The sequence below is a fragment of the Rattus norvegicus genome, chromosome 11 (genome assembly GCF_021556685.1).
Source record: "Rattus norvegicus strain SHRSP/BbbUtx chromosome 11, alternate assembly SHRSP_T2T, whole genome shotgun sequence".
Classification (NCBI taxonomy): domain Eukaryota; kingdom Metazoa; phylum Chordata; class Mammalia; order Rodentia; family Muridae; genus Rattus; species Rattus norvegicus.
Window position 1 is genome coordinate 44,710,645 of NC_141544.1, and position 26,645 is coordinate 44,737,289.

Sequence of the window (26,645 nt, forward strand, 5' to 3'; positions counted from 1 at the left end):
CATGTTTGTATGTCTCTGTGTCTGTGTATGTCCGTGTGTTTATGAGTCTCTATGTCTAGGTGCGGATATGTACCTATGAGTGCATGACTGTGGAGGAGTGCTAAATCCTGAGTCCTTTGTGAAAACAGCCCTGTTCTTAACCCCTAAGCTATGCCCAGCCTGGGCTATGCATTTTAAAGTGCCATTTGCATGGGGGACATCTTAGTGGGTAGAAAGTGGAGCGGGTTCCTCCTGATGTGGGTTTTAAAGAGGCCTTGAAACCACTGAGTGGGCTTTGTTTTCCAGGACAAAGGTCCACTGTGTATTTTGTTTTGTGAAAGTCTACTATGGGTTACTCCTAGCCTGAGAGGTCTCTAAATCCTCTACTGAGTTAACCTCCATGCCAGGTTGAGTCTACAGTGGTTTGCAGAGAGGCTGGATCTGAGCCTCCACAGGGAATTCTCACGAGTCATTTCCCCACCAAGGTAAAATAAACGTCAAGTAAACCAGCAAGGCTGCCAGTTTACTAAAGTGACTACCACATCCTTTCAGCTGAAATTCAACAAACACTGTGCTTGCCACGTTCCCGCTGACGTTCCAAATGCCTCCTTGTGCACTTTGGGTTTAACTTTTTCTTATGCCAGTTTGAAAAGAAGGGGGGGGGGGGGGACGACGAAGAAAAAGAACTCTTCTTGGATTTAAAATTCCCGTGTGATGGAGAAACTTGGGTAGCATCTAGGATTCTAGTTGTGACAGATGTCCTTCTGAGTTCTGTGTCTAACTTGAGGCATGCGGTCAGCCTCGGTTTAAGCTACTGAGGCCTGGCACTCAGAACAGAGCCGTGGCCGACCCCCACTGCACTAACCCTGACCCTACGTAGAGCCAGGTCATGGCCTGCGTGCTGCATCTCTGCAATTGAGAGAACTGAAGTTTCAGCTACCTGGATTACATTGCTTAAAGCATATAAATGTGCAGTGTGCCACACCCACAGAAGCAGAACCAAAGGGAGACGTGTTTGGCCGTTAATTCTTTGGTGAGCATGGCAGGGCAGTGTGTAAAAGATGCAGGTGAGGTTGGAAGTGACCGGGAGAGACCTGGGATGTCAGGGTCACTCACTTGCTGTCTCCTCCCTCTCCCTAGGAATCTCAGCAGATGCTTGGAAGACTTATTCCAGAGAAGCAGATACTCAGTGACCAGTTAAAACAAGTCCAGCAGAACAGCTTGCATAGTAGGTGTCTTCTTTATTTGTACATTTCCCTTGTTCTGTTGACACCCGGTCCCGAATGCTGGCACTGCTTGGTCCTCGGCCTTTGAGCACGCCGGGCATTTGTTTTATCACTGAGTCTCGCTCATTCCCCTCCCTCCCAGCAAGTGACATGAGAGGTGAGCGTGTTCCTCACTGTTAGCTAAAGTTCTCCTGTTTTGTGTGTTCTGAAATAGGAGATTCGCTTCTTACCCTCAAAAGAGCCTTGGAAGCAAAGGAACTGGCCCGGCAGCAGCTTCGAGAGCAGCTGGACGAGGTGGAGAAAGAGACCAGGTCAAAGCTGCAGGAGATTGATGTTTTCAACAACCAGCTGAAGGTGACTCCTGTGGGCGGTGTGGCCTCCCCTTTAACTGGTCTTGCCCGGTGACCCTCAGGCAGGAAGATTCATTGCACTGGCTTGTGAGCCGTGGTTCAGGGCTCCTGTACGAATGATGTCACGGTGCCCTCAGTTGTGCTTTCCTGCTCTGATGTCTGTAAGTTAGCCTGTGTTAGCCCCTGCTCACAGAATTTTTGTTTGTTTGCCTGTTTGTAAGCACATCACATCCAAAAGCAAGGCCTAAAGTGTTTTCTTTTGTGTATTTATTGAGGATTACCCAGGTGCTTTTCTGGTTTGAACCTGAGATTTTTCCTGCCACTCCATAAAGATCATGCCTAAGTATAGACCTGTTTATCTCCTTTCATTCTTTTTAAAGATTTATATATATGCGTACACTGTCGCTTTCTTCAGACACCAGAAGAGGGCATCAGATCTCATTACAGATGGTTGTGAGTCACCATGTGGTTGCTGGGAATTGAACTCAGGACCTCTGGAAGAGCAGTGAGTGCTCTTAACCATCTCTCCAACCCCTTCTTCTTTCTTTTTTAAATGCCTTTAGCTTTATTATTTCCTGGGGTCATTGCTCTTCTCTCTGGCACAACTGTTGATGGCTTTGTCACACTGCATAGTAATTCTAGGAAAACACACACACACACACACACACACACACAGTCTCAGTCTCCCCCCCCCCTCCTTATAATTTACTATGTATGGCCCATTTAGCTTCTGATACTTAGAAATAAAATCCCTTTACTACTAAAAGAAAATGTTAAGTTAGAGAGCATATTTGAGATTCTTTGTTGCCCTTTGGATTGAGAGTCCAGCCAGATCGTCTAGACACCCAAGTTAAAGTATTTGTGCAGCATGGGGAATGAACTTTCTCAGTTCTACAGTTCCAGGAAAGTGCTGGCCCTTGGGAGTGCAGTAAGCCAACGCGTGTTTCTCTCCACGTTACTCTCCTGTTACTCCGTGTGTCTGTGCGTGCCTATGTCCTGTATTTGAGCACATGTGTATCATATCAGTCCTGGAGGTTCCTCTGTTAGTTCTCTATCCCCAAGTACTATAAAAATGTTCTCATTTGTTCTCACTGGAACTTATCATGGCTTTAAGCAAAAAGAATTTAACATCGAAACTATTCTACAACATTTTCATGTAGTTCCTCGGAGTGTAGAGCATTGAGTCTTACTCGGCTCCGGAACACAGAGGCGGCACCGCTTTTGCCCTTTTGTTCCTTTTCTATACGTTTGGCTCAAGACTCGGGTCGGCTGTTAGAAAAGATGCTCAGGCAAAGGCTTTGCACTGACTCGCAGATCTGTGATTAAATGACGTGTGCTCAGCGCTGCTGCCATTGCTGCACAGAACACCGTCAGATGGGTTGCCTTGCTCTCGTGACTAATTAGTGTGTGACTGACTGCGTGTGGTATCCTCTACAAAGGCGAATGTTAACTTCCCACTCATACTGGCCCTTTCCCAAATATGCTTATTTAGAAATTACAACATTTCTTCCTTCTTTTTAATTCTTATTTTGGTTTCTTGTTAGCTGTAAAGTTCATATGTCAAATGCAAATCATGGCCGTGTTGTTCACACTTACGGGGTCCAGGAAGGTGTTATGTTGTCTGAGGTTTGCTGTTTCTGGACTTCCCTGAACCTGTAGAAACCAAACAGAAATGAGACCACTGGGAGGGTGAGTTAGCATTTAGTGTCTCTGGTTCTCCTGCAGTTTTTCTTTGTTTCCACCACGCTGAAAAATACAAAGCCTTTTCCCCTGACTTTAGAGCATAGATATATGGCTCAATAGCAACCCTAATTTCTTACAGGAATTACCAGGAGCCTGGGCCTGACCCTTAGTGTTTCTTTGAGTCAGTCCCTCTGCAGACAGCAGTGCTTCTGGAGCACCTCACAAGTGCTCGCCTTCCCAGAGAGATACAGCGCCGACGCCCTGTCACCCCCAGGGAGAGCTTGTTGCGTGCACAGCTGCTGTATTCTCAAAGGGACCCAGACAGTGAGTTAGGGTGTAGCAGATTTACTTCATGTTCACAAAGGTCATGCATTCACAGGCACAGAGACAAAGCCATTGACTGCGTGGTTACTAACAAAGCTTTAACGTGGGTTGCCTAGGACACCAATCCGTGGGAAGCAGTTTGACTGGGGGTGTGGATCGGGTGAGGACCACTGCCCGCGCAGTCACTCACTGGTCTCACGAGCACTCACACCTAGCTTGGTTTTATGGGTATAAATGTGTTTTGTTTTATGACCGAAACAGTAAAGACTAAGGGTTTTTTGTCCTTTTATGCTCACATAACATAAATTTATGATTTTCCCTAGATTCATCTTCCTCTGAAGGCTTCCCCCATTTTCTTTATTTTAGGAAGGGTTACATTTTTATCTTCTCTGATATGGAAAATCTCACATAGTTATCTAAAATGAGGAGAATCTTGCTGTAGAGCAGGCCTTTGTTTCATTCTGGAACAAAACTCACAGGAGTAGCTCAATGATAGAGCATTTGGATACCATGCCCGAGGCCATGGGTTCAATTCCACCGCAGAATGAATAATAAGCTAGATGCTCAGAGGCACAGCACTGCTGGCCACTTGGGGTTTAACACGTGCCCTCAGACGGAGGCCTTTACCCCATCCTGCTCTATTAGAGATGCGGGACTCTTGTTTCATTTCACAGAGGCTGTTTCCCATGCATCTAGACAGATCCCTTATCAGTGTGGTGTTACTCCAGAGGTGGAGACAGCTCTAGCCAGTGGTAGTGTGAGCAAGGCTGTGGCTCACCCTTGTTCCTGAGGGCCTAGTTCTGCATTGCTCCAAAGCCAAGAGCGTTGGGGAGCAGACATACAGCACACTGACATACTGGGCTCCTTCCTGTGCTGGAGATTCCTGACTTGACATGCCTAAAATTTGAGACTCTGGACAGTAAGGTGGACCATCTAACCAGCGTACTAGCCAGGAGCAGATTTTGATAGCTCCCAAATTATTCTCATTCTCATTCTCTCTCTCTCTCTCCCCCTCCCTCTCTCTTCTCTCTCTCTCCCCCTCCCTCTCTCTCTCTCTCTCCCCCTCCCTCTCTCTCTCTCTCTCTCTCTCTCTCTCTCTCTGCGTGTGTGTGTGTGTGTGTGTGTGTGTGTGTTTTAATTTGTATATTTGTTTTTAGAGACAGATTGTATGTCCTGCTGCTGTCCCTGGAGTGCTGAGATTTAAGGCATGTGCCACACTCTATGCCCAGCTAAATTACTACTGTTTAGCATCTTCATTCAGTGACCAAATTTATTTACCATTTATTTATAAATTTGTTTATAAAATGTGTCTTATATACAACCAACACATCTCAAACTCATGCTCTTGAAATATAGCTTTCTTTTTACATCTCATTTTACAAAAAAATCAGGTTTCAGCTTTTTTGGACAAGTTGTGGTGCATGAAGGGCACATAGGGGCATGCTGTAATCCTGGGACCTGTAAGTTACAGTGCTGAGAGATACAACAGTTCTAAAGAGTGTCAGACGACACTGAAGAAGCCTGGGACCTTTCTTGTCCTTGACAATGGTGGTTGCTTCTGAAATACTTTTTCTTGGCACTGACAGTGTAATATTCCAATATTTTAACAGTAATGTTGCATGGTCACAAAAAGCATGGCTTATGTTTATAAACTTGTAATGTGTGCTAAATACAAAGAATTGGACACTCAAAGGGGCGAGGTTTGTGTTTCCCACTGAGTAGGTGAGTCCTTGTTGGTTCCTGTTTCCTGCCTGTGTGCTGCTTTCTTCTTCCTGTTGGTGGCCATGGAGGGGGCAGTGCCTCACAGTTCCCCTAGGCTGTGCCATCACTAAAAGGTCCCCATGCCCTACTCTAATCTTTCTCAGGCTCTGAGCTTCAGTCTCCCCTCCTGAGTGTTACCAGGAAGTCCTAAGTCATGTTGCTCTTGATTGATGGGGGAAACTTGCTTGTTCTTCCCAGAAAGATGTGTGTGAGGGAGGGGTGAGTGACTGAGTTGTGAGCTCAACAAGACACCATGGTCTCTATAACCAACATAGTAGACCATCAAGTTTGCCAGTATAAAAATGTGAAGAGGGTAGGTAGTTATGTCTTAGTATTTCTGGCACACATGGGCAGTGTCACGATTGATCTGTTACTCCAAAAGTGTGGACAGTTTCATTTCTTAGTGAAATCCAAGTATCTAGGGAAGATTCAGAATTAAGAATCATGGTCCATAATATGCTATGAAATTTGGTTTCTTACATTAAGTGCAGGAACATTAAAGACGCTGGCTGTGGTGATGGCCAGGAACCGAGTGGACATTGAAGTGATAGCGCCAGTCGTGGTAACCAAGGCTGCTCGCTTAACTGAGGCTCTGTGCTCCTGGTTTCAGACACTGGCTTTCATGGCAAGCGCATTCGTTGTGAAGGCAGAGAAAGGCAGGGTATGAGCAGGGAGGGGGGGAACAGAGAAGGAAGCACAGAGCAGAGTGAGAAGTCCGGACAGATGCATGTGGAGGGAAACTGATCCAGAGAGAAGAGCAGGCAAGACAGCAGGAGAAAGCGCATATAGCAGCAATGCCTCCATGACAGGCAGACATCTGTCTGCTCCAAGTTTGCCACCCCACTCCGTTGAACATGAAATTTTATTCTTATGTGTTCTTCGGAAAAGGCCCTTCCTGCCTAGAGTAATAAAATCCTCTGATTCCTGTGATTGTGGAGACTCCATCCAGAAGCCTTGAGTGTGAATCAGTTGTTAGACCACTGCCCAGATGAGAGCAGACAGCAAGAGTTACACACCAGGTTTCACACCACACCAGGAGGCTTATTTGGTTGGTTGAGGGTTTTTTTGTTTGATTGGTTGGTTTTGGTTTTAGTTTTGTTGTTTTGTTTTGTTTGGTAAAATGTGGGCTTTTTTTCTATGTAAAGTTGGAAAAATATTTAATAAGAGATTATCAGAGAAAAGGACAAAGACAGTCTCCTGGAAGGTTTTTTTTTTTTTCTCCCGTATCATTTACCCACCAACTTTATGCTTTAGAGGTGACATGCTGTAGTAGGCGGCGTGCTACAGTCAGAGACGTACTGCTGTCCTCAGCAGCATGTGGTATGTAGTAGGTCGCATGCCATAGTTGGTGGTGCGCTCCTCTATGATGGCATGTTTCCTTGTGTATGAAGCTGAGGCAGTTGAGGATTTGAGATTTTTAAGAGAGCCCAGAGTCCCATGTTCTTTCTGTGGAAACAGTACTCTAAGCTTCCTGGCACAGAAAGGAGAGGGTCAGACACTGCCCAGAGGCTGATAGTATGGGCACTACTTGGCGAGTGTTGACTTCAGTTGTGAAAGAATGTTTTGAATATTTTACAAACATTCATAAGAACCTTCTTAGAATTTAGAGAGCAAGTTACACATCTTTATGCTCTTCCTCCTTTTAGTACAGCACATGAATAAACTTTATACTTGGAGTTAAAATGTCCATTTTTCTTTGACTTTGTACATTTTTATGTCTTGAAGTAATTCTTTTCAGATTTCCATGAGATATGTTTCTGTGTTTTCTGGGCTCATTAACTTGCATTCTCTTTTGTTTGTTTTATCACTTAATTGAGAAATATTATTGTATCTTAAAACTCAGAGTGCCAGCAAGGTGGCTCAGTGATTAAAGAGTTTAGCTCTTGGAACCCAATTAACAGAAACAGAAAACCAGCTCCCAAAACTTGTCCTCTGAGCTCCACATACTACACACAATCATACACACATGTGCACATTCTCTCTCTCACTCCCTCTCTCCCTCTCTCCCTCCCCCCTCTCAGTAAATTGATAAATAAAGGACAAAAATACAAATAAAATGAATACCTGGAATTTATCTTGCTGCCCAGATCGGTTTCCCATGAGGTTAATAGTAGAAAGGCTTTTTAGATTTGTGCTGTCACGTGCAGGAAGTCCCAGTCAGTGGTCCAAGTATGTTTTTACCATTTATCTCCAAAGGACAGCCTGATGCACAAACAGAAAGCTAAATAATCCTAAAAAGTTAGATATCCAGACTGTGAGCGCTTTTCCTGGGGTGCTGGTCTCTTCTCAGCCACTGCTGTCAGTTCTCTTCCTCCTCCTCTTCCTCTCTGTTAAGAGCGTTAGTGCATTTTTATGGAGAAATAACCATTTACTCCTTATTCGGGTGAATATCTCATACTTCAATTAATAGAACTCTGTGTAGTACACCATTTTTGAGTCTCTAAGAGCAAGTGAAGGAGAGGCCATCACAGTAAATGATTCACTGCCCCTTGTCAAGCCCTATCTGTCAACAGAAAAATATCTGAGTCTTCTTGGATATTCAATTTGCCAAACATACCCCTTTTGAATTACTAAGTATTATTTCACACCATTTGTGTCACACATTCCTGTTTTCAGAGCTACGCATCCATTTGAGCTGGAGCTCAGGGCCAGCCTGGGCAGCATAGCCAGCCATTTGGGAGTTCAAGATCACCTCCAAGTACATAGTGGATTTGAGGCTACCTAAGACCTTGCTTCAAACCCCACCTCCAAACACTGTAGAACTACAGCCACATGGTGGGATGCTGTGTAATATGCACAAGGCAGTGGATCCCGCCCCCAGCGCTGTGGGATGAGGGGTTACCTATCCTGTGGTAGAAGATAATATTGCCTGCCTGTCTACTGTAAAATACTTCATCCCGTTGAATGGTGCTCCTTAAAGGAAAACCAGCGAAGGCACACACTCAATACTATCATAAGTGTTTAAGCCACAAGATACACAATGGTAATGGCTGGTTTTAGAAGAAGTTAATTTAAGAGCTACAAGTGAGACGCTGCCTTCTGATGTCTTAACTTCTTTTCAGCTTTGAAGTAGAGAAGCATGCTAAAGGACATGTGCATTTTGTAAAGATTTTGAGGGTTGCTTTAATCAAGTAGCCTATAAGGAATAGTTGATAAATTAACAACCTGACTCCATGTTTGCCACCACCTAGGAATTTCATTCTTCCCTTTGAAAGAATGAAAAGGGGGATGTCCAAATAACGGCAGGTGACGCCTGTCTCCTCAGCGGGCTTGAAAGGAGTGCGAGGAAAGCGCTGTTTGTGCGTGCACACTCCAGCTGTGCACAGAAGTTTACCATCTAGAACAACAGTGCTCAACCTGTGGGTCACGACCCTTTCACACGCCATTGAAACACAGGTATTTACATGACAGTTCGTAAAAGGAGCAAAATTACAGTTCCGAAGTAGTAACAAAAACACAAGATGAGGAACTGCATTGAGAACTGCTCTCTCAGTATTAGGAATACTCTGCTTTTATCGTTTTGAAACTCCCAAATCCAAAGGTGGGGTGAAGCTCAGACCGCGAGCAAACCCACTCAGGTCGCCTCCCTTCGTTCTTAAAGCTTTTTGCGCATCTCAGCAGTGTTCGACTTGGATGAAATAAAAAGTAGAAAGTCTGACATCTTCCAATCTGGATCATAAGCTGCCACAGCCTTCTGCTAACATTCTCGGGCATCTGTTCTTTTATGGCTCCTACAAGCTCTGTTTCCTTGGAGGCACTTGAGGCTCAAGATAGGCTGGGTCTGAGCTGCAATGCTGTTGTCTTCAAAAGAAGCGTGGTCCTAGCTTGCGGTGTGATTGGCGCTGGGCTGTTGTTTTAAACCTGCTTTGTTTGTGAGATTGTCTTCTGTTGTCTCCTTCTGTCACTTCGTGCCACTTTCTCATCCCGTGCCACTTCTGAACATCTCTAGTTGCTTCCGTATGTCTGGACCTGGTCACACATTAACCCATTTCAGTCTGAACCTGACTTCTTGACTTCGGTATGGGAAGTTGCATAATTCTTAGGAAAAATGAACCGTCTTGATTTGATGGCTACATTGGATCACAGCCAGTGTCTATCCTGGTTTCACAGCACCTGCTGTTAAGTATTTTAAATGTTATCCTCCTAAAGTTAAATTCCCCTAGATAACATACCTTTTATTTTTTAAATGCATAACTGGGGAGCTGAAAAGATAACTCAGTAGAGTGTTTGCCACATAAACAATGAAGACGCACAAGCCACAGCCTGAGTTTGATTCCAGCACCCACATGAAAAGCTTGGTGAGACACTGGCTCATATTTGTAATCAAGACATGCACATTCCTGAGCTCACTTGCCTAAGTGAGGTCCAGCTTCCAGTGAGAGACACTCTATACACACACACACACACACACACACACACACACACACACACACGGTTGATGGGGCCTGGAGAGATGGAGATCCTGGCCCCTTCCTTGGGACACTAGAGCTTGATTTAGTGTCACTCCCACAGTTACCCCATGCTGTGACACTTTGCTTTCATAGAGCGAGTGAATTAATCCCTTCTGCTTGTTTTTAAAGCACCAGCTCTAAGCCCACAACCACACTCTCCTTCCGTGTTTATTAGGGATTCTTATTTGTCATTACAAATGACCTTAGAAGCCAGTGTGACTGGACTTTTAGCATAATGCTGTTAGGTTGTAACAGCCCAATGCGTTCAAGTTAGGAAGGCGATGAAAACTGGGATTCTTTTCCCCACCCAGAATCGATGTTCTCTTTCCATCCCAGTTTCAACCAGAGGGGGAGGGGAGCTCCGTCATTACTTCCCAGTGGCCGATCTCGGTGCCCGTCTCCTCCCTAGCTCAGCCCCTGACCCAGGCATCCTTCCTTAACCCAGCAGCTACATGTCCAGGGCTGCTGCTTTAGGAGATGGCCAAGGTCTCTGAAGTTCCTTCCCTCCTGTCCTCCGGTATCTCCCACTCTCCACCACCCAATTTCCTCAAGGTCTGCTGTGCACTAGGTAGCAGTGCCACCAGACACACCCAGCCCAACATGGTTGTCATATTTATGGACGTACACTCCGGATCTTAAGCAATTCTCTATCACACAATTCCCTTGGCTTTCAGTAGGCTGCCAGTGCAACTGCCATTATTTCTTGGGGTTGCTATAAAGTGAAGAAACCAGATCTGGAGAGATGGCTAGGACAGGACTTTGTGAGAATAGACTTTCCAATAGCTGTGATTTGAAGAAAAATAAACCCCACAGTGTGTGTTGAGGCTCCGTGAAGCTCACAGAGACTATCAAATCTATGGACTCAAGTCTCAAAGAGCTGAGTTTTAAACAGTGGCTGTGTAAAGTGCTCTGTGTGTGTGTGTGTGTGTGTGTGTGTGTGTGTGTGTGTGTGTGTGTTTCCAAAGCTGGGGGGGGGGTTGGTGTGAATTAATTATAGTAGCTATAGTTTTATTCACAAACACCATACCATGAAACTAGTTACCTTCCAGTGCTATTGAGTTTTTCCCAGTGTAGTCCCCCCACCCCCTCACAAACAAGGGCCTTTCAAACAGATCCTGGAGGCATGGGTGGGGGAGGGGGGAGGAGCATAGCTCAGTCTTATAACACTTGCCTAATGTGTGCAAGGTCTCAGACTCCATCCCCAACCCCAGGGACAAGCAAATGTCATGGGAAATGACATATGTGTTGCGGCCTGCTTGAATATACTCTAGGACAATGACTGTGATCAGTCATGTCAGAGTGCAGTGAGTTCAATTCTGAGTGACTGTCTGTCAACACTGAAAGTCTCCTGCCAGATGCCCAGGCCTGGCCGCTGAAATGTTTCGTGCTCATGAACTGCTCATGTTCCTCTGCTCTGAAACTGTCCTGATTCCTTCTAGGAACTGAGAGAGATACACAGTAAACAGCAGCTCCAGAAGCAGAGGTCCATCGAGGCGGAGAGGCTAAAGCAGAAAGAGCAGGAGAGGAAGAGCCTGGAGTTGGAGAAGCAAAAGGAAGAAGGTCAGAGGTGAGTGACCTCAGGGCCTGTGGCATTCGCTCTTGTTCTCACATCTCCAAACGGTTACTGTGCCAGCAAAGATGTGTGTGGGCAAACAGACAGGCAGTTTGAATCTCCCTTCAAGCACACACGCTGCCCCCTGAAGTTTTTGGTTAGTTAGTTCCCAGTGCTCTCTTATGTAGACAATGGAAGTAGACAAGAAAATTGGGACACTCGGTTAGTTCATTTGCATGCCAATGACCAAAAGAGATTTCCAGTTCACAGCCTCCTAATAACAGTGATGGTCTGAGAGCAAGGTTTGGAAGCAAAGCCCCCAGTCTGCTGCCGCAAGCTTCTCCAGAACACCAGGAATGCGCCTCTCTGCCTCCTTTCTTGTTTACTGCAACTGCAAATTAAACTGCAGTACAAAAGGTGGAGCTGGGTGCCAGTGCCTGGAACACAAACTGTTTCTGTTTGGATATTCGTGCCATTTTCTCGCCTTTTTCTATGTAACATTCTGTAGTCATTGTAGAAATTTGTTTGCTACCTTTTAGTTTGTGGGTTTGTGCTTTGTGAAATTCAATTCATTTAGAGTCCAGAAAACTAGAATGACCAAATGTCCCAGGGAGATGCCACAAAGTATAAACCGGGTTATTGAAATTACACTGAGAAGAGTTGGAGACGAGACATCCTGGGGGTCGTGCACAGTAGGTGCTGGTTCCGTGACACTGCACAGACCTATCCGCCTGCTTTGTGCTGGGCACTAGGACCCTTTGAGCTTGTTTTGTGTTTGTGTGTTTTTATGTTTAATGCCAGGGATCTTATACAAGTGTATTAGACTGAGAACTTACTTTATTTTATTGTTTTTCTTTACAGTGGGGCACATTGTATGTGCTGATTGCATCAAACTCGCCTTTCTTTAACTGTTAAAGTGTGTGTGTGTGTGTGTGTGTGTGTGTGTCACAGGCTTGTGTCACTATGCATTTGTGGAAGTCAGAGAACATCTTTCAAAAGTGGGTTCCCTTCTTCGACCACATAGGTTCTACAGATCAAACTTCTCAGATTTGGATGCAATTGAGCCATCTTCCTGCCCCCGATTGTCATTGTAGTTTATGAAACGCTTTTATTACTAATGTCGAAACAAAACTCTACTCCTACAGAGCATAAATAAACTGAAGATCAATGTAGAAAATACTACACTACAAATAGAATATGAGATACATATTCTCACTCTACAGTGAGGTGTATATAGCACCCAAAACTTAAGAAATCTCTTTTTTTTTTTACCCTCTAATAAATGTACTTGGGTGCTTTTTTTTTTTTTTTTGGTGTATTGAGACAGTGTCTCTATAGCCCTGACTATCCTGAAACTCCCTGTGTAGACCAAGTAGGCCTTAACATTGCAGAGTTCCTCCTGCCTCTGCCTTCAGAGTACTGGGTGTTGTGATAGAATCGAGGTTCATGTCCAGACAGACCACACCAGGCCAATGTAGTTCCACGAGGGAGGTTTATTCGGGGCGATGGAGACAAGGGGACAGGGGAGAGAGCGGCGTCAGGAAGGGTCTGCCTTTTATTTACCTAACCACTCGCAGGTAAAGGTGGGGGGTAAACCAAATGGATGCTGGGAATGTATGACCATTGCCATGGCAACAGATGCCTGGGTCCCTGTTGCCTATGGTTGACTTCAATGCTGGGTTTGGAGGTGAAAGCCAGTTCCTGATACCAACACTGGGATTAAAGGCAAGCCCAACAAACAGCCCTTTTATGCTTTTTAAAAAAAGCATTTTATGGGGCTGGAGAGATGGTTCAGAGGTTAAGAACACTGTCTGCTCTTCCAGGGTTCAATTCCAAGCACCCACATGGCAGCTCACAACTGTCTATATTGTCTATAACTCCAGTTTCAGGGGATCTGATACACTCATGCAGATAAACATGCAGGTTTTAAAACACCAATCAATGCTATAAAAAAAAATAAATTAAAAAATTTAAACAAAAAGACATTTTGTGTACACTAGATTTTTGACTGCATGTCGATCTGTGAATGTTGGGCTCTCAGGCCAGGAGAGGGCAGTGGACCCTGTGTCTCTGGAGTCGCAGATGGTTGTGAGCTGTCGTGTGGGTGCTGGGAACCAAGAGTCCTGCAAGGACAGCAAGTGCTCTTCCCACTGTGCCATCGGTCAGTCCGTCTGTTTCGCCTTCAGGTTTGGTATGTGTGTCAGTGTAGTGCATCCTGCCCGGGGAGGACCTGTGAGGACCTCAGACTCAGGCTCCCATAGCAGCCGCATCCCACGGGGGGTGGCTGGTCTCACTTTCATAACTCGTACGTGCATTGGTGTTCTGGGGCTTTCGGTCACTCTCATCAGTTACTATCATTAATGTACCTTTTCTTAGCCTTTTCTGTGTGGGGGGCGGTTCCATTATGTGTGAAGAGCAACCTTCCCTCAGTGTTGAGCAGCTCTGCCTAGAGGGAGGCACTCTTTGGTGATGGGGGATGGGGAGACTGCAGTCACAGTTGCTTCCATGCGGCAATCAAGCATCTCTGTTGGCAGACGAGTTCAGGAAAGGGACAAGCAATGGCAGGAGCATGTGCAGCAGGAGGAGCAGCAGCGCCCTCGGAAACCCCACGAGGAGGACAAACTGAAAAGGGAAGACAGTGTCAAGAAGAAGGAGGCGGAAGAGAGAGCCAAGCCGGAAGTGCAAGACAAGCAGAGTCGGCTTTTCCATCCACATCAAGAGCCAGCTAAGCCGGCGCAGGCACCCTGGCCCACGACAGGTATCAGAGGGGCTGAGGCGCCAGGCTCTGTCTCGGTCACCTCCATACATATGTGTCATCTCCCCCAAGAGCCCCTGAGCAGTGTCTATGCCTGATCACCATCTGCCCTGAGTACTGGTTTTTGGAGACAGGTTCTCACTCTGTAAACCAGGCTACCCTCAGACTCAAGACATCGCCTGCCTCTGCCTCCTGAGTGCTGGGATTAGAGGCGTGTGCCACCACGAGCTACCACGAGCCACCTCGATTACCTTAGTAGAGCTGAGCTGTCTGTCTCTGCATGGGTCCTGTAGCTCTCCACTTCCCAGGTGTGCACAGGGAGCCCCTGATGTCCAGGAGCCCTCTGCCGGCTGGTCCAAGGGACAGGAACCCTACTTGTAGATGTTACAGACGCTGAACCTGACGTTGTGAAAAAAGTCACTTAACTGTTTCTCTAGTTCGGTGTTTCCCTAGTTTCTCTAGTTTTGTTATTTGTTAGTTGCTATGCCAGCTGCTTTTTTGTCTACACTGGGTTGTACACCTTTTAAAAAGTGTAAGTCAGGGTTTTTGCACATTCAGTACAACTTGCCTCTTTTAAAAAGCAGGTGAGTGGGGCTGGGGATTTAGCTCAGTGGTAGAGCGCTTGCCTAGGAAGCGCAAGGCCCTGGGTTCGGTCCCCAGCTCCGAAAAAAAGAACCAAAAAAAAAAAAAGCAGGTGAGTAAAAGGCTGGCTTTAACTAATAAAGGCTATCACTCAGATAATATCAGCTGCAAGCTAAATGTATTTTCAAAATCCTTTACTACGGGGCTGGGGATTTAGCTCAGTGGTAGAGCGCTTACCTAGGAAGCGCAAGGCCCCGGGTTCGGTCCCCAGCTCCGAAAAAAAGAACCAAAAAAAAAAAAAAATCCTTTACTACTACGATATACAGAAAGCACCAGATAACTTGACACCATCTCAAACACGATGTGTTTGCTCCCTGAGCACACAGTGGGGCAGGGGAGTGAGGTGTAGTGCTGGTCAGGAACCACCCCTTCCTAAGGTGCTATAGCCGGAGGGAGGGTTTGAACTTGGGCACGTAGGGAGTCCAAGGCAACAGAGGAGAGATGAACTTACTGTCTGATGGCTCTGCTGTAGTCTGAAGAGGAATTTACCAATCCTTTAATCTCAGGGGTCACCGAAGTCCCTGGGCCGCCACCTGTCAGTGTGAGCTGAGGATTGGTTTTCCCCTTGGGTCAGTAGGAACCTTTGCACCTCACAGGGATGATATCTTCCTCACTGCTCTTCAGATACGATGGGTGTCAAGTTACATGCAGCGTGTATGTAGAACAATTCTAAGGGCTGTAATTAACTGTTAGCCAAAGTCCAAGATGTGTCTTCTGCCTGAATGCATCTTAAATTTTTCATTTGATTTAAAGTCTTTAAATTATTTTCATTAGGATTCATTCTTTCCCCAGAAATGCAGAAGACTCAGTTCAGCAGGGTCATGGGGACGTTATGTGAGGTCAGCACTTAGGTTTATGTGATGCTGTTAAGTGCCCCAGAGACCAACATTTGCCTGTTGATGTGGAAGGTTGTGTTTCTCTTCCTCTTCCCCTGCAAAAGTGCTCTCTGGCTGACCAGATCTGCTGTTACACACGAGCAACGCCCTGGGTGGGGAGCAGAGCCTGTTGATGATTTACAGATGTGCATTGCTTGAGCCCACGCCAAGAGGCAGAGAAAGACTTTCTGGGCTTTGTCGCCCACCACGTTCAGCCCTGGTGGCTTGTTTGTGGAATCTACTGATGAACTCCACGTGGTTAGACGCTTCTGTCAGAGTCCACTCTCTTTTGGCGTTCCATGTGTGCCTCAGAAATTCCCTGAATGGGTGGAAATATTTCCAATATACGGCAGACCGTAGCGCTAACAGCTGTCCACCTTGGCACATGTCAATGCTTCCTGTAATGTGTCCCTCCTCTTCCCTAACAGAGAAAGGTCCGCTTACAATCTCTGCACAGGAGAGTGCCAAAGTGGTGTATTACCGAGCGCTGTACCCCTTTGAGTCCAGAAGTCATGACGAGATCACCATCCAGCCAGGAGATATAGTCATGGTAAGAAAGATGGCAGCCAGTGTGTGTCAGAGGTGGCCTCCTGTCCTCGCTTGGCACTTTGTGACACAATCACCAACAAGCGCATATAAAGGGAAAGTTCTCTTTCAGAGGTGTATCTCAGTAGCACTTTAAATACAGTTATTAAATACGGTGTTCTGATTGCACCCCAGCATGGTTTTAATCTCACAATCGACTGATGGTGCCCAAGGCTAGCACTAGCTGCATGCTATGAAGAGTCTTTAAGAAGTAGTTACGGATGCAGAGATCTCTCATCCACAGCTGCCCATAAGAACTTATATGCCTTTGAGCCAAAGTGTTGGGGACAGTAATGGGTTAAATATAGACAATCTGGATTACTATTTAGAAAATTAATGAACATACAGTTCCGCTTTGTCGCAGTTTTTATTCTTTGTATATATTAACAGTTTCATGTAGTCTTCAAATTGTAGCATTGTATAAAAACTCGTTTTAAGAAGAAAGTAAAGCACTGTGGTTGATCCATTTTCTAAATGACAGCCTAAGTTTCTTAGAAATAACTGAAAGTGAAGGCCTGAGGGACGAGACAAATGTGGTTCTCATATTAGGGAATCTGCGTTTTAATGAGAAACTATTGCTTTACTGTGGGACCTACCATCTCTGCAGGCAACAGTGACACTGACCGCTCTTCCTGGGTTGGCTAGCTAACCTGGTTTGATTTGATGAGTAGAGAATAGATGAACTCTAAGGTGCAACATTTCATTAAACATCTTTTGCCTTGCTTTTAAACCTTTGCTTTCCTGGTGGAGGTTAAAGGGGAATGGGTAAGTGCCCCCTGTCAGGAAGTCCACCTCCCACTCTGTGTCTTGTTCTTTGAATCACTTTAACTGTGTAAGTGAGCAGATCTTTGGATGTTGTGGCCGTGGTAACATGTTGGGGTTCATACCACAGAGTTGGGCTGAAAAGAAGTATATGTGGCGAGGGTGTGTTGCCAGTTTCTGTTTGCCGGGCTCTGCAGAGCAGTCTGCAGGTTCTGTTCTTGTCAGGTTCCACCTATCACCAGGAGTCTCGGGCGCATTAAATTGAAAATGAGATATTTGACACTGTTACAAGAGATTAGCAAGATTTCCTGGCTCAGAAAACCTACCTACTTACTTACTGACACAAGGTCTCATGTAGCTCAGGCTAGCCTCAAGCTCACTATGTAGCCAAGGCTGGCCTTAAACTCTCGACTGTCCTGCCTCCACACCTAAGATGGTGAACATGAGAACGATGGAGCCTGACAGGCTAATTGCGGCTCTCTTGTCATTGCATAACCCAGGCTCACTCACTTCTGTCAGCACTGTGACCATTGGCTTCTCAGACCCCTCAGAAATCTTTGAAAACAGCAGACTTACCCTTTAGTCACCATGCTGCCCCTTGGGATATGGGGAGTCTTGAGAGGAGCTGAGGAGCCTTACAAAATGCTTTGCTTTTAGACCAGTTTGCTCCCAAACTACCTTTTCATTGTTTTTTTTTTTTTTTTTTTGGAGCTGGGGACCGAACCCAGGGCCTTGCGCTTCCTAGGTAAGCGCTCTACCACTGAGCTAAATCCCCAGCCCTACCTTTTCATTGTTAACAATGTAATGTGCCATCTTGTCACATTCTGAATGTTTGATTATACAAAGAAATAGAAGATGGTGTCTGCCATTTGAATATCTAGATCCTTTTTGGAAAAGGCATGAGAAACAAGAACCCAGGCTGTAATGAAGTTGCCCGTGACTGTCCAGTAACCTAGGAACTTAAAGAAGAAAGAAATCTGCGAACTGATGTGGGATCTCGTGACTACCTAGCTGCTCATCTCCTTGTCTGAGGCTTAAAGCATAAGCAATAAATGGCCTCTCTTGATGGGGACGTCACCATCCCCGGGGGATGAAGTTTGGTGTCTGTCATGCATTGCCCAAGCAATTGGACGAGCAACAAGAGCGACCTCACTCGCTGCCATTTTTACCAGCAGACCACACAGCAGCTGAGTATCTGAATGCTGTGCCAGGCAGTGTCAGCAATGTCAGAATTACCCAGGGAGTCTCAGAAAAGTAACTGATGGCCAGCCGGCTTAGGAAAGGAGCGTGCGTGCCAGCCTGACCCTACCTGTCCGATTCCTGTAGCCACAGAAAGCTGGGAGGAGAGAGTCCGTTCCACAAAGCTGTTCTCCAGCTTTCACTTGCTCTCTGCCCCCGCCCCCTCTGACCATCTCCACATACCATGCACTCTTGTATACATAAAGCCTCCTTTTTTCCTTCTTTCTATCTATCTGTCTGTTCTTTCTGTTTTTCTTTCAGCTATGCCTTGCTTAGGCCATAGGCACTCAGGGAATTTTCAGTTCATACACAGTTGAGAATTGTCTGTAGCCCTTTCACTAGGGAATGAGTTTCATGAGCCAATGATGTAGCCACACCCTTGGCCTGCCAGAACTTATCCTATCTGGTTTCTAGAGACAATTCAAAGTCCCAGGGCTTCTTTCATAGTTACCAGCTGCCCAGTCATCTGTCCTGAAGGCCATCCTATAAATGCTGCCAGTCCCCTGCCTCCTCCACCCTCCCCTCCACCCCCAGCACTGGGATTACAGGCATGTGCCACTGCTCCTGTGCCACCACTCCTGGCTTTGATATGGGTTTTAGGGACCCAGACTCAGGCCCTCACAACTGTGTAGCAATAGATTGCACTCTTTTCTATTTGTGAGTGAGGATAGAATCTTAAAAAGTAAGTTCCAGGACAGCCAGCACTGCACAAAGAAACTGTATCTTGGAAAACAAACAAAATGACAGCAACAACAAAAACCCTTTTCCAGGGAACTGGAGAGATGGGTCCATGGTTAAGATTACTGACTGTTCCAACAGAGAACCCAGGTTCAATTTCCAGCACCCACATGACAGCACATATCTGTCTGTAATTTCAGTTCACACCATCACACAGACATACTTGCCAGCAAAACACCAGTGAACATACATACATACATACATACATACATACATACATACATACATACTGCATAAAAAAATGTTTTCTTCCACCTTCTTTATATTTCCACAATGTTAACATCCGAGCCCAGCTTGTTTTCATAGTTGGTCTGAATATCGCTGCTGTTGTGAGAGGCTCGTGGACACATTTCAAATAAAGTTTTATGGAGCCAGGCTCGCGCATTCATATGTTATCTATAGCATCTCACATGCTATCTCAGCAGACTCGGCTTAGTTACACTAAAGGAAACATTCCCTGTCCTCTATGCTCCTGCCTTAGAGAAGACAAACAGGCAGAATGTCCATGAAGTTTAAACATCATCATAAACATAAAGCTAAAATAGAGCCACCATATGACCCACCTGTACCATTCCTGGTCATATATACATAGGACTCCATCCTACTCCACAAGCTGCCTGGCCCCTCTGTATCCACTGGTACACTGTTCCCAAGAGCCAAGGCATCCTCATAGGTGTCTGTCAGCCGGTGGGTGGAGAACAACAGTGTGGGACTCGAAGTGGAGTTGGGAAGAACTGGGACCCGTCATACTGAGTAAGACAATCCAGGCACGGGAAGGTGAGAGCTGTGTCCTTCTGCATGTGAGGATCCTAGGACCTTCAGCTTGGCCTGCTGAACTTGTAGTAACTATAGAACTGAGGGAACAAAGGGTGCCTTGAGCGAGGGGGGCTGGTAGGATATAATGATGTGAGAGTGTTGGTAGGGGGTCCGGGGACTGCTGGGGTGGAAAGGCTAAGTCAGGAGGGGATATAGGATGAGAAAGGAGGGGTCAGCATGATGGAGAGTTACCGGGATGAAGGAGGCAGGCCAGTCTACCAGTTATTGTAAGCCAGCTTAAGAGCTAAAAGTTAAGGGCTTGGAGGAATTGCTCAGTAGTTAAGAGTACACTCTTCCAGAAGACCCAAATTCAGTTCTATTCTAGCTTTGGGCCAAGCACCCATAACAGGCAACTCTTAGCCCCCGTAACTGATCTGATACCCATCTCCTAGCCTCCAAGGACACACACAAATGGATACCTGTGCTCACAGAGACACACAGATGTTTTAAGTTTTCAAAAGAGTTTGAAGGGATGGTTGGATAATGGGTGGGAGAGAGTGAGGAGTGGACCCAGAGTCCCATAGTCCACCTTCAAATCTATTGACCAAAACCTAAAGCTCTCTCGCTGGGTTCCATCACCCCTCAATGATGTCACCCTGATGAAGGAACTAGTGTCCAGGAATGTCATTCAAAGTCGTTAAAGACGCAAATGTAGTAGCATCTGGAACCAAGTTGGGAATTTAAGAAAACCAGAGCTCCCTGATGAAATGGGGGTGGGTGCACACAGAACCATCAGAACCCAAGCTTTAATCAAACAATTTCAATCTGCACACATCTGACTTTCACGCCCAGCAGGCACAGTCGATAGTGTGCGCTTAGTACTGTTTTGTAGACAAACTCTGAGCCAAGTTCCAGAAATATGAACAGAATCCAGGGTCTGTGCTTCAATTCCATGATGTTCTATCAGAATTACTCCCGGAAAAATTGGGATTAATGGGATAGACCTAGTTAGATAAATTATACTAAGACTAAACTTGTTCATTAAAAAGAATGAGAATCCCTCTTAAAAGCCACAGTGGGTGAGTGTGCTTTGTGTGAAAGTCTGTGTCATAGCTTGCCATGTTAGAGTTTATGTGCTTAACCTACTCGGTCTATCATACTCTTATATTTTTCCAAAGTTAGATTGGCATTTTTGGCAAAGTTTTCCAAATTCAAGAAGAACTGTCTCTCATTCTCATGTTGATCCTCTGTTTTCCAAGTGGAAATGTTAGGAATCAATCCCTGCTGCCTGCTCTGGACCTTAGTGGTAGTCATTAAAATGGGCTGATCCCACGAGAGTAAGTTCACATTCCTGAGACCGAGCCTGGGCCGTTGTTGAGGGCAGTGAGTTTCCTCGGCTAAAAGTGAAGTCCATGATGATTTCATCGTTGCCTTGGAGATCGTAGCTCTTGTTGGTGAAGCCAGATCTGAGCTCAGGGTTCCTTCTCTAGCTCCTGAGGATACTTGGTGTGGTTTCTCACTTGTAGTTGGGGCTAGACCTTTCCTTGAAGTAGCCCTTGGGACTTCTGATGTGATTCCTATGTCCACTCAGAGTCTCATTAACCAGGCAAAGGGATGACAGTAGATCCTAGGTCACAGTAATATCAAGCAGTTGGCATTTGTAGCAGTGATCATTCCCAAAAGACAGTAATCAGATGCTAAATGGGTCTCTATAGGAGATGGCCTGTGGTAAGTTCCTCACGGGGTCAGAGTTTGCCTGGCTGAGAGCAGACCTTGCCTGCAGTAGTGTGGGATTACCATTTTATATTGCATGCTGCAATGACCCTGGCAAGAAGTAACAGGCTTCTGGAGTAGAGAACTGAAATTGTTTAGTGTGAACTAGGTTAAAACAGGGCCCCAGGACCAAATTTTAGATATGAGAACATCGTACAGAGTTAGAGTTGGATTTTAAGATTGTGTTTTTAAACTTTTTTATGTGCCAGGCAGAGTTACAAAGACTTATCAGAAGTCAGGAGTGGTGACACACATCTTTAATCCCAGCATTTGGGAGGCAGAGGCAGGCAGATCTCGGAGTTCCATGCCAGCCTCGTCTACCAGGGGAGTTCCAGGACAGCCAGGGCTACATAGAGACCCTGTCTGAAAAACAACAAAAACGATGTATCCATATTAGACAGGCATGTCCTAGACAAAAACACTGAGGATCTAGAGGTTAACCTTGCCCAGTTTGTACAGGTAATGGCTACAGAGCTTGTGAGGCCATCTATACGCAGAGCCCTGGTTTCACCATGCTCCACAGTGCTGCTTTGTGTTTAATGTAAGCTCCTAACTTGCTCCCACCTGACATTTCCTTTAGTCCTAAGGTGTCCTAGGAGAGCTGGGCCACCGAATCCACTCCGGGTGCATGTACTTAGCTTAGAAGCAGCCATGTTTCCAGTGCCTGCCCGGCACTGGCATGTGTTGTGAAGCCATCAGTAACCATAACCCAGGAGGACAGAGCAGCCCAACTACTTCAGTTTAGCACCAGAGTAAATCCAAGCAGAAGAGCGCGGTTATTTATAAGTAACTGGGCTGCCTGGAAAAGGGGAAGAACCAGACAATGGAGGGAGTTGAATGGGAAGCATGAGTGTGAGTAACAGTGACCAAAACGAAAAGCAAAGCCAGCCCCCTTGGAAGTACAGCACGGGACTGGAGGATCCTCCTTTTCCTGTGGAGACTTCTTGGCCTTACGTTACTTTTTAGAGAGACGACTCAGCAATTTAGGAGCGCCCTTCAGTGGACACAGGTCTGACCCAAGTAGTCTGTTTAGACCCTGTTCCTGTGGCTGTTTGAAAAGTCAGGGAAGTGTCAGATGGCCTCGGCTCTGGGCCACACATGCAGGCATAAGAATAGGACTCACTGGACTCGGTACTGGAGCCAGGTTTCTGATTGAGCTCACCTTGTCCTCCAGCGCCATTTCCCCATGCTTGTAAGCCAGGGAGTAACTGCAGGGATATGTAGGATGACTTGGGCCGTTTCGAATGCTTCCTCTGGGGCAGCACTAAGTTCAAACACAAGCACTAGATATGCACTCCGTAGTAGATGACCCCTCTGAACATCTCCAACAGAAGGCCCTGTTCTTTATGGAATGTTGTGGATTTTAAAATTGTAGTCTCTAGGAGAATTCAAGCGCTGGTGGCCATGACTAAGCAGTGCTTTTGTGCCCTCGTCTTGTATCTGTGGAGCTCTTAATGGCTGTCGTTTTATGTTTATCCTCCTGGTCTCTGTGCTGAGTAAATGCTCGTTAGTGGAGGTCTGAGAATGCTAGCTTTTTGTTGGTTGCACTCTTCGTTTGAAATACTAAAAACCAAGTCAAATTGTCTTTACTAACTGTGTAACTTCCTGAGTTATGAAGCCTGCCAGGTGGATTCCCACTTCAGAATATTGGGCTTTGAGTAGATGCCTGAGGTGAGGTCCTTTATCTCGTTTCCCATTAGGAGCTCGGGAAGGGAAAGCCAGGGTAGGAGCATGCGTCACAGAGCTTGCCACTTCTGTGGTCACTGAGACTAAGATGAGAACTGTCTGTGCCATGTGTCAGTCAGGGCAGAGGCTTGTGGCTTTGTTGTGGTGAGGCGATTAGTGTGTTCTAAGGTTGGCTGTTTTCCATTTAAGTGAGGCATTGTGACTTTCCACAGGTGGATGAAAGCCAGACCGGAGAGCCAGGATGGCTTGGAGGAGAACTGAAGGGGAAGACAGGATGGTTCCCTGCAAACTATGCAGAGAAGATTCCAGAAAATGAGATTCCCACTCCAGCCAAACCAGTGACCGATCTGACATCTGCCCCTGCCCCCAAACTGGCTCTGCGTGAGACCCCTGCTCCTTTGCCAGTGACCTCTTCTGAGCCCTCCACAACCCCCAACAACTGGGCAGACTTCAGTTCCACGTACGTGTTAATATGCTGTTCATGGCAGTTTGTAGAGTCTCTGATCCTCTCTGAAAGGAAGATGGTGTATGTTCATGACCCTTCCTCTGGCTGGTCTACTGACAACTTGGGGTTGTTGGCTTCTCAACTAGATTTAGTAATGCCATTGCCAAACAGAGATTTACCAGGGTACAAAATAGAGCCAGCTATGGTTTGTCTCAACATATCTATAGTTCTCATTTGGGGGAAGAAATGGAGAAATACAACTTCCTAATAATCTATCTTGACAATCATGTTCGTCAGCAAAAAATTCAGTAATTTCCTGCAGGCCAGGAAATGATATTATTTTTGTTAGCCAGGAACTAAAATTGCAGTCAGTCGTGTGTTTTGAAATAAGACAGAAAGCTGTTTCCACAGAAGTTCTGCTGACTGAGTGTACAATGTAAACATGTGCGCCTTCCTTGCCCGCTGCAAGGCTCTGCCCTTGGTCATCAGGAAATGGCATTTGGCAAACAGCATGTAAGCAGAGGCATCCATATACAGAGAAGCCACTGTAGTGCCAAGGAAGTCTTAGTGAACCCCAAAAGACCAGTCAGGAGCCGATCTGATGCAATCGCTCCTGGCCCTTTATTCACAATAGCTCAGCTGACACACAGGATGGTTTTGGTGAGAGAAGCCCCCAACATTTCTGGGGCAAGGTCTTATGGAAAGTAGCAAGCGCAGGGGGAGTGGTGTGGAGGTCGGAGGGTGAGTGTCTCTAGCCTGGCACACATTTAATTGGGGGGGCTACCATGGCCTTTAGCACAATTGGCTGGTGCTGGGAGTCAGACTTCTGCTCCCTCTGCATTGGTGGATGTGAGGCAGAGGCAAGCTGTAACCTAGGGGGTGCAGATTTGTTGGGGGGATAACTAAAAACACTGGACCAGACTGGGGAGATTAACCTGGAGACACGGGTCTTGTTGGGGTAGCCTAGAAACTGCAGCTCAGGTTTTATTGGGGGGTGGGGGGACTTGGAAACGAATGCCTTTATCTGAGTTCAAGCTTAAAAGACTTGGTCTCTCACCACCACCTAGACTTCCATTTGTCCATCCATGACCTACATGTGTAGCTGTTCAAATATGTGTCAAACTGGTGGGCAGTGAGTATATGAGTGGGAGGGGTTGTCACTGTCTTCCCCTTGAACAAATAACCTTCAGAAACACACATGGAAGGCCAGGAGTCCAGTCATGTTTTCAGAGAAAGATTAGATGGAGCAAACAGAGGGAGGAGAAAGAGTAACAGCCCAGGAAGGAGGACGTGGAGGGCAGGGAGGGCGCAGGGAATCACAAAGTGTTCTCAGAGAACTTTCAGACTGAGGCTGAGAGGGTGCCTGAGACCGCTCCCTGTGGAGGGAGTCTGCTTAAGAGGCAGCTAGCCTCCAACCTCAGCTCCAGCCACACACTGCTCCTTGCTTTGGCCTTTGCGCGGGAAGCTCCAACTGAGTCACACAGAGCTGATCTGCGCTGGTCTTTGTGATGGGCTCTCCTATAACTCAGGCTAACTTCAAGTTATCACATGATCTGGAGCTACAGTTACAAGTGTGCACTGCCATGCCTGCCATACACGTGGCTGGGGACAGAGTCTGGGGCTGTGTGCATGGAGATAGCAGTGTTTGCGGTTGGCCTTGTTTCTTTGAAGCAAATCACCGTGTGTGTGTCTGTGTGTGTGAGTGTGCATGTACGTGTGTGTGCGCGTGTGTGTGCACATGTGCGTGTGTGTATGCGTGTCTGTGTTCGTGTACGTGTGTGTCTGTGTGTGCGTGTCTGTGTGTGTGCGTGTACGTATGTGTACGTGTGTGCATGTCTGTGTCTGTGAGTGCATGTACGTGTGTGTACGTGTGTGTGTGCACATCTGTGTCTGTGTGTGCATGTGCGCGCGTGTGTGTACGTGTGTGTGTGTGTGTGTGCGCGTGTGTGGGCGAGCACGTGTGTGTGTCTCCTGTAGTGCCAGGACTAGGAAGTGCTTACAGTATGTGCTTTTCTTTTCCTTCTAGGTGGCCCAGCAGCACAAATGAGAAACCAGAAACGGACAACTGGGACACGTGGGCGGCTCAGCCTTCTCTGACTGTACCCAGTGCTGGCCAGTTAAGGCAGAGGTCGGCCTTCACACCAGCCACAGCCACTGGCTCCTCCCCTTCTCCCGTCCTGGGCCAGGTAGGAGCAGCTAGTGAAGACTGAGTGTGATCTGCACCCAATGTTGTCACACCAACGGTCCCAGCAGACATTTGTTGGCAATGTCATTTACAAGCAGTCTCCTTCTACGAGGCTGGGTTGGCTGACTGAACTTAGTTCAGAAAGCTGAGACTTATTGTAAACCTCAGAGTGCAGAGGGCTTAAACTCTCCTGTCAGTGTCTTTCTGAGTAGCTTCATTGAAAAGCTGTCACCAAGGCTGCAATGTCCATAGATAAAAAAGGTATGAAAACTGCCCTGGGGAGAGCCAGGGAGTGTGTCAAGAATTCTGGGACAGCCTATTTGGCTACCATAGGGGGTGTTATTGTAAACATTTCTCCTTTAGTTAATGTAATGATGATAAAAGAATAAAACCAATCAATCAAACAGCAAATGCCCATCCTAGAGGCTCCAGGAGGCCACTGGGAGTTCCTGTTCTAAAAATGCTTAGATTGTAGGGGCTCCCAGGCTCGTGGGGAAGTGGTGGGCAAGAAGACTGCAGCTGCTTAGCAGCAGTGCTCCCCAGGGTGCTCATCGTGGAAGCCTAGACACTGCTGGGTTCCTGTGTCCAAGCCACGCAAAGGGGGGAAGGCAGAGCAGGCCCCAGGCCATCAGGTCAGAGGCAGGAGCCCAGGAGCCGCAGGGAGCCTTTCTGCCCACTCTCAGCACCAGGGAGGCACTATGCCTGAGGCATAAGAACTGAGGGGACCAGAGTGAGTTCCAGAGCCTGGGGGAGAGTGAGATGGTCTTGTTATCAATGCCTGATTAGGGGAAAAAGACCCCTAGGGATAAGTAGAATCCATCTCTTGGTGACTTGAAGGGGAGGGGATGAAGTCAGTCCAGATTGCCGTGCAGTAATAG

At 46.5% G+C, this 26,645-nt stretch overlaps 1 protein-coding gene across 2 annotated transcripts in view; it reads left to right on the forward strand.

Moving 5' to 3' along the window:
- Positions 1–26,645, forward strand: part of Itsn1 (intersectin 1) — a 182,052-nt gene that overhangs the window by 90,554 nt on the left and 64,853 nt on the right. Inside the window, 8 exon segments of one of the 2 annotated variants that reach the window (NM_019227.2) lie at positions 1,120–1,207; positions 1,420–1,559; positions 11,214–11,341; positions 13,861–14,084; positions 16,027–16,148; positions 16,934–16,948; positions 23,350–23,597; positions 25,609–25,768. In NM_019227.2, coding sequence (NP_062100.2) covers positions 1,120–1,207; positions 1,420–1,559; positions 11,214–11,341; positions 13,861–14,084; positions 16,027–16,148; positions 16,934–16,948; positions 23,350–23,597; positions 25,609–25,768 — 1,125 coding nt within the window. 2 annotated transcript variants of the gene reach the window in all.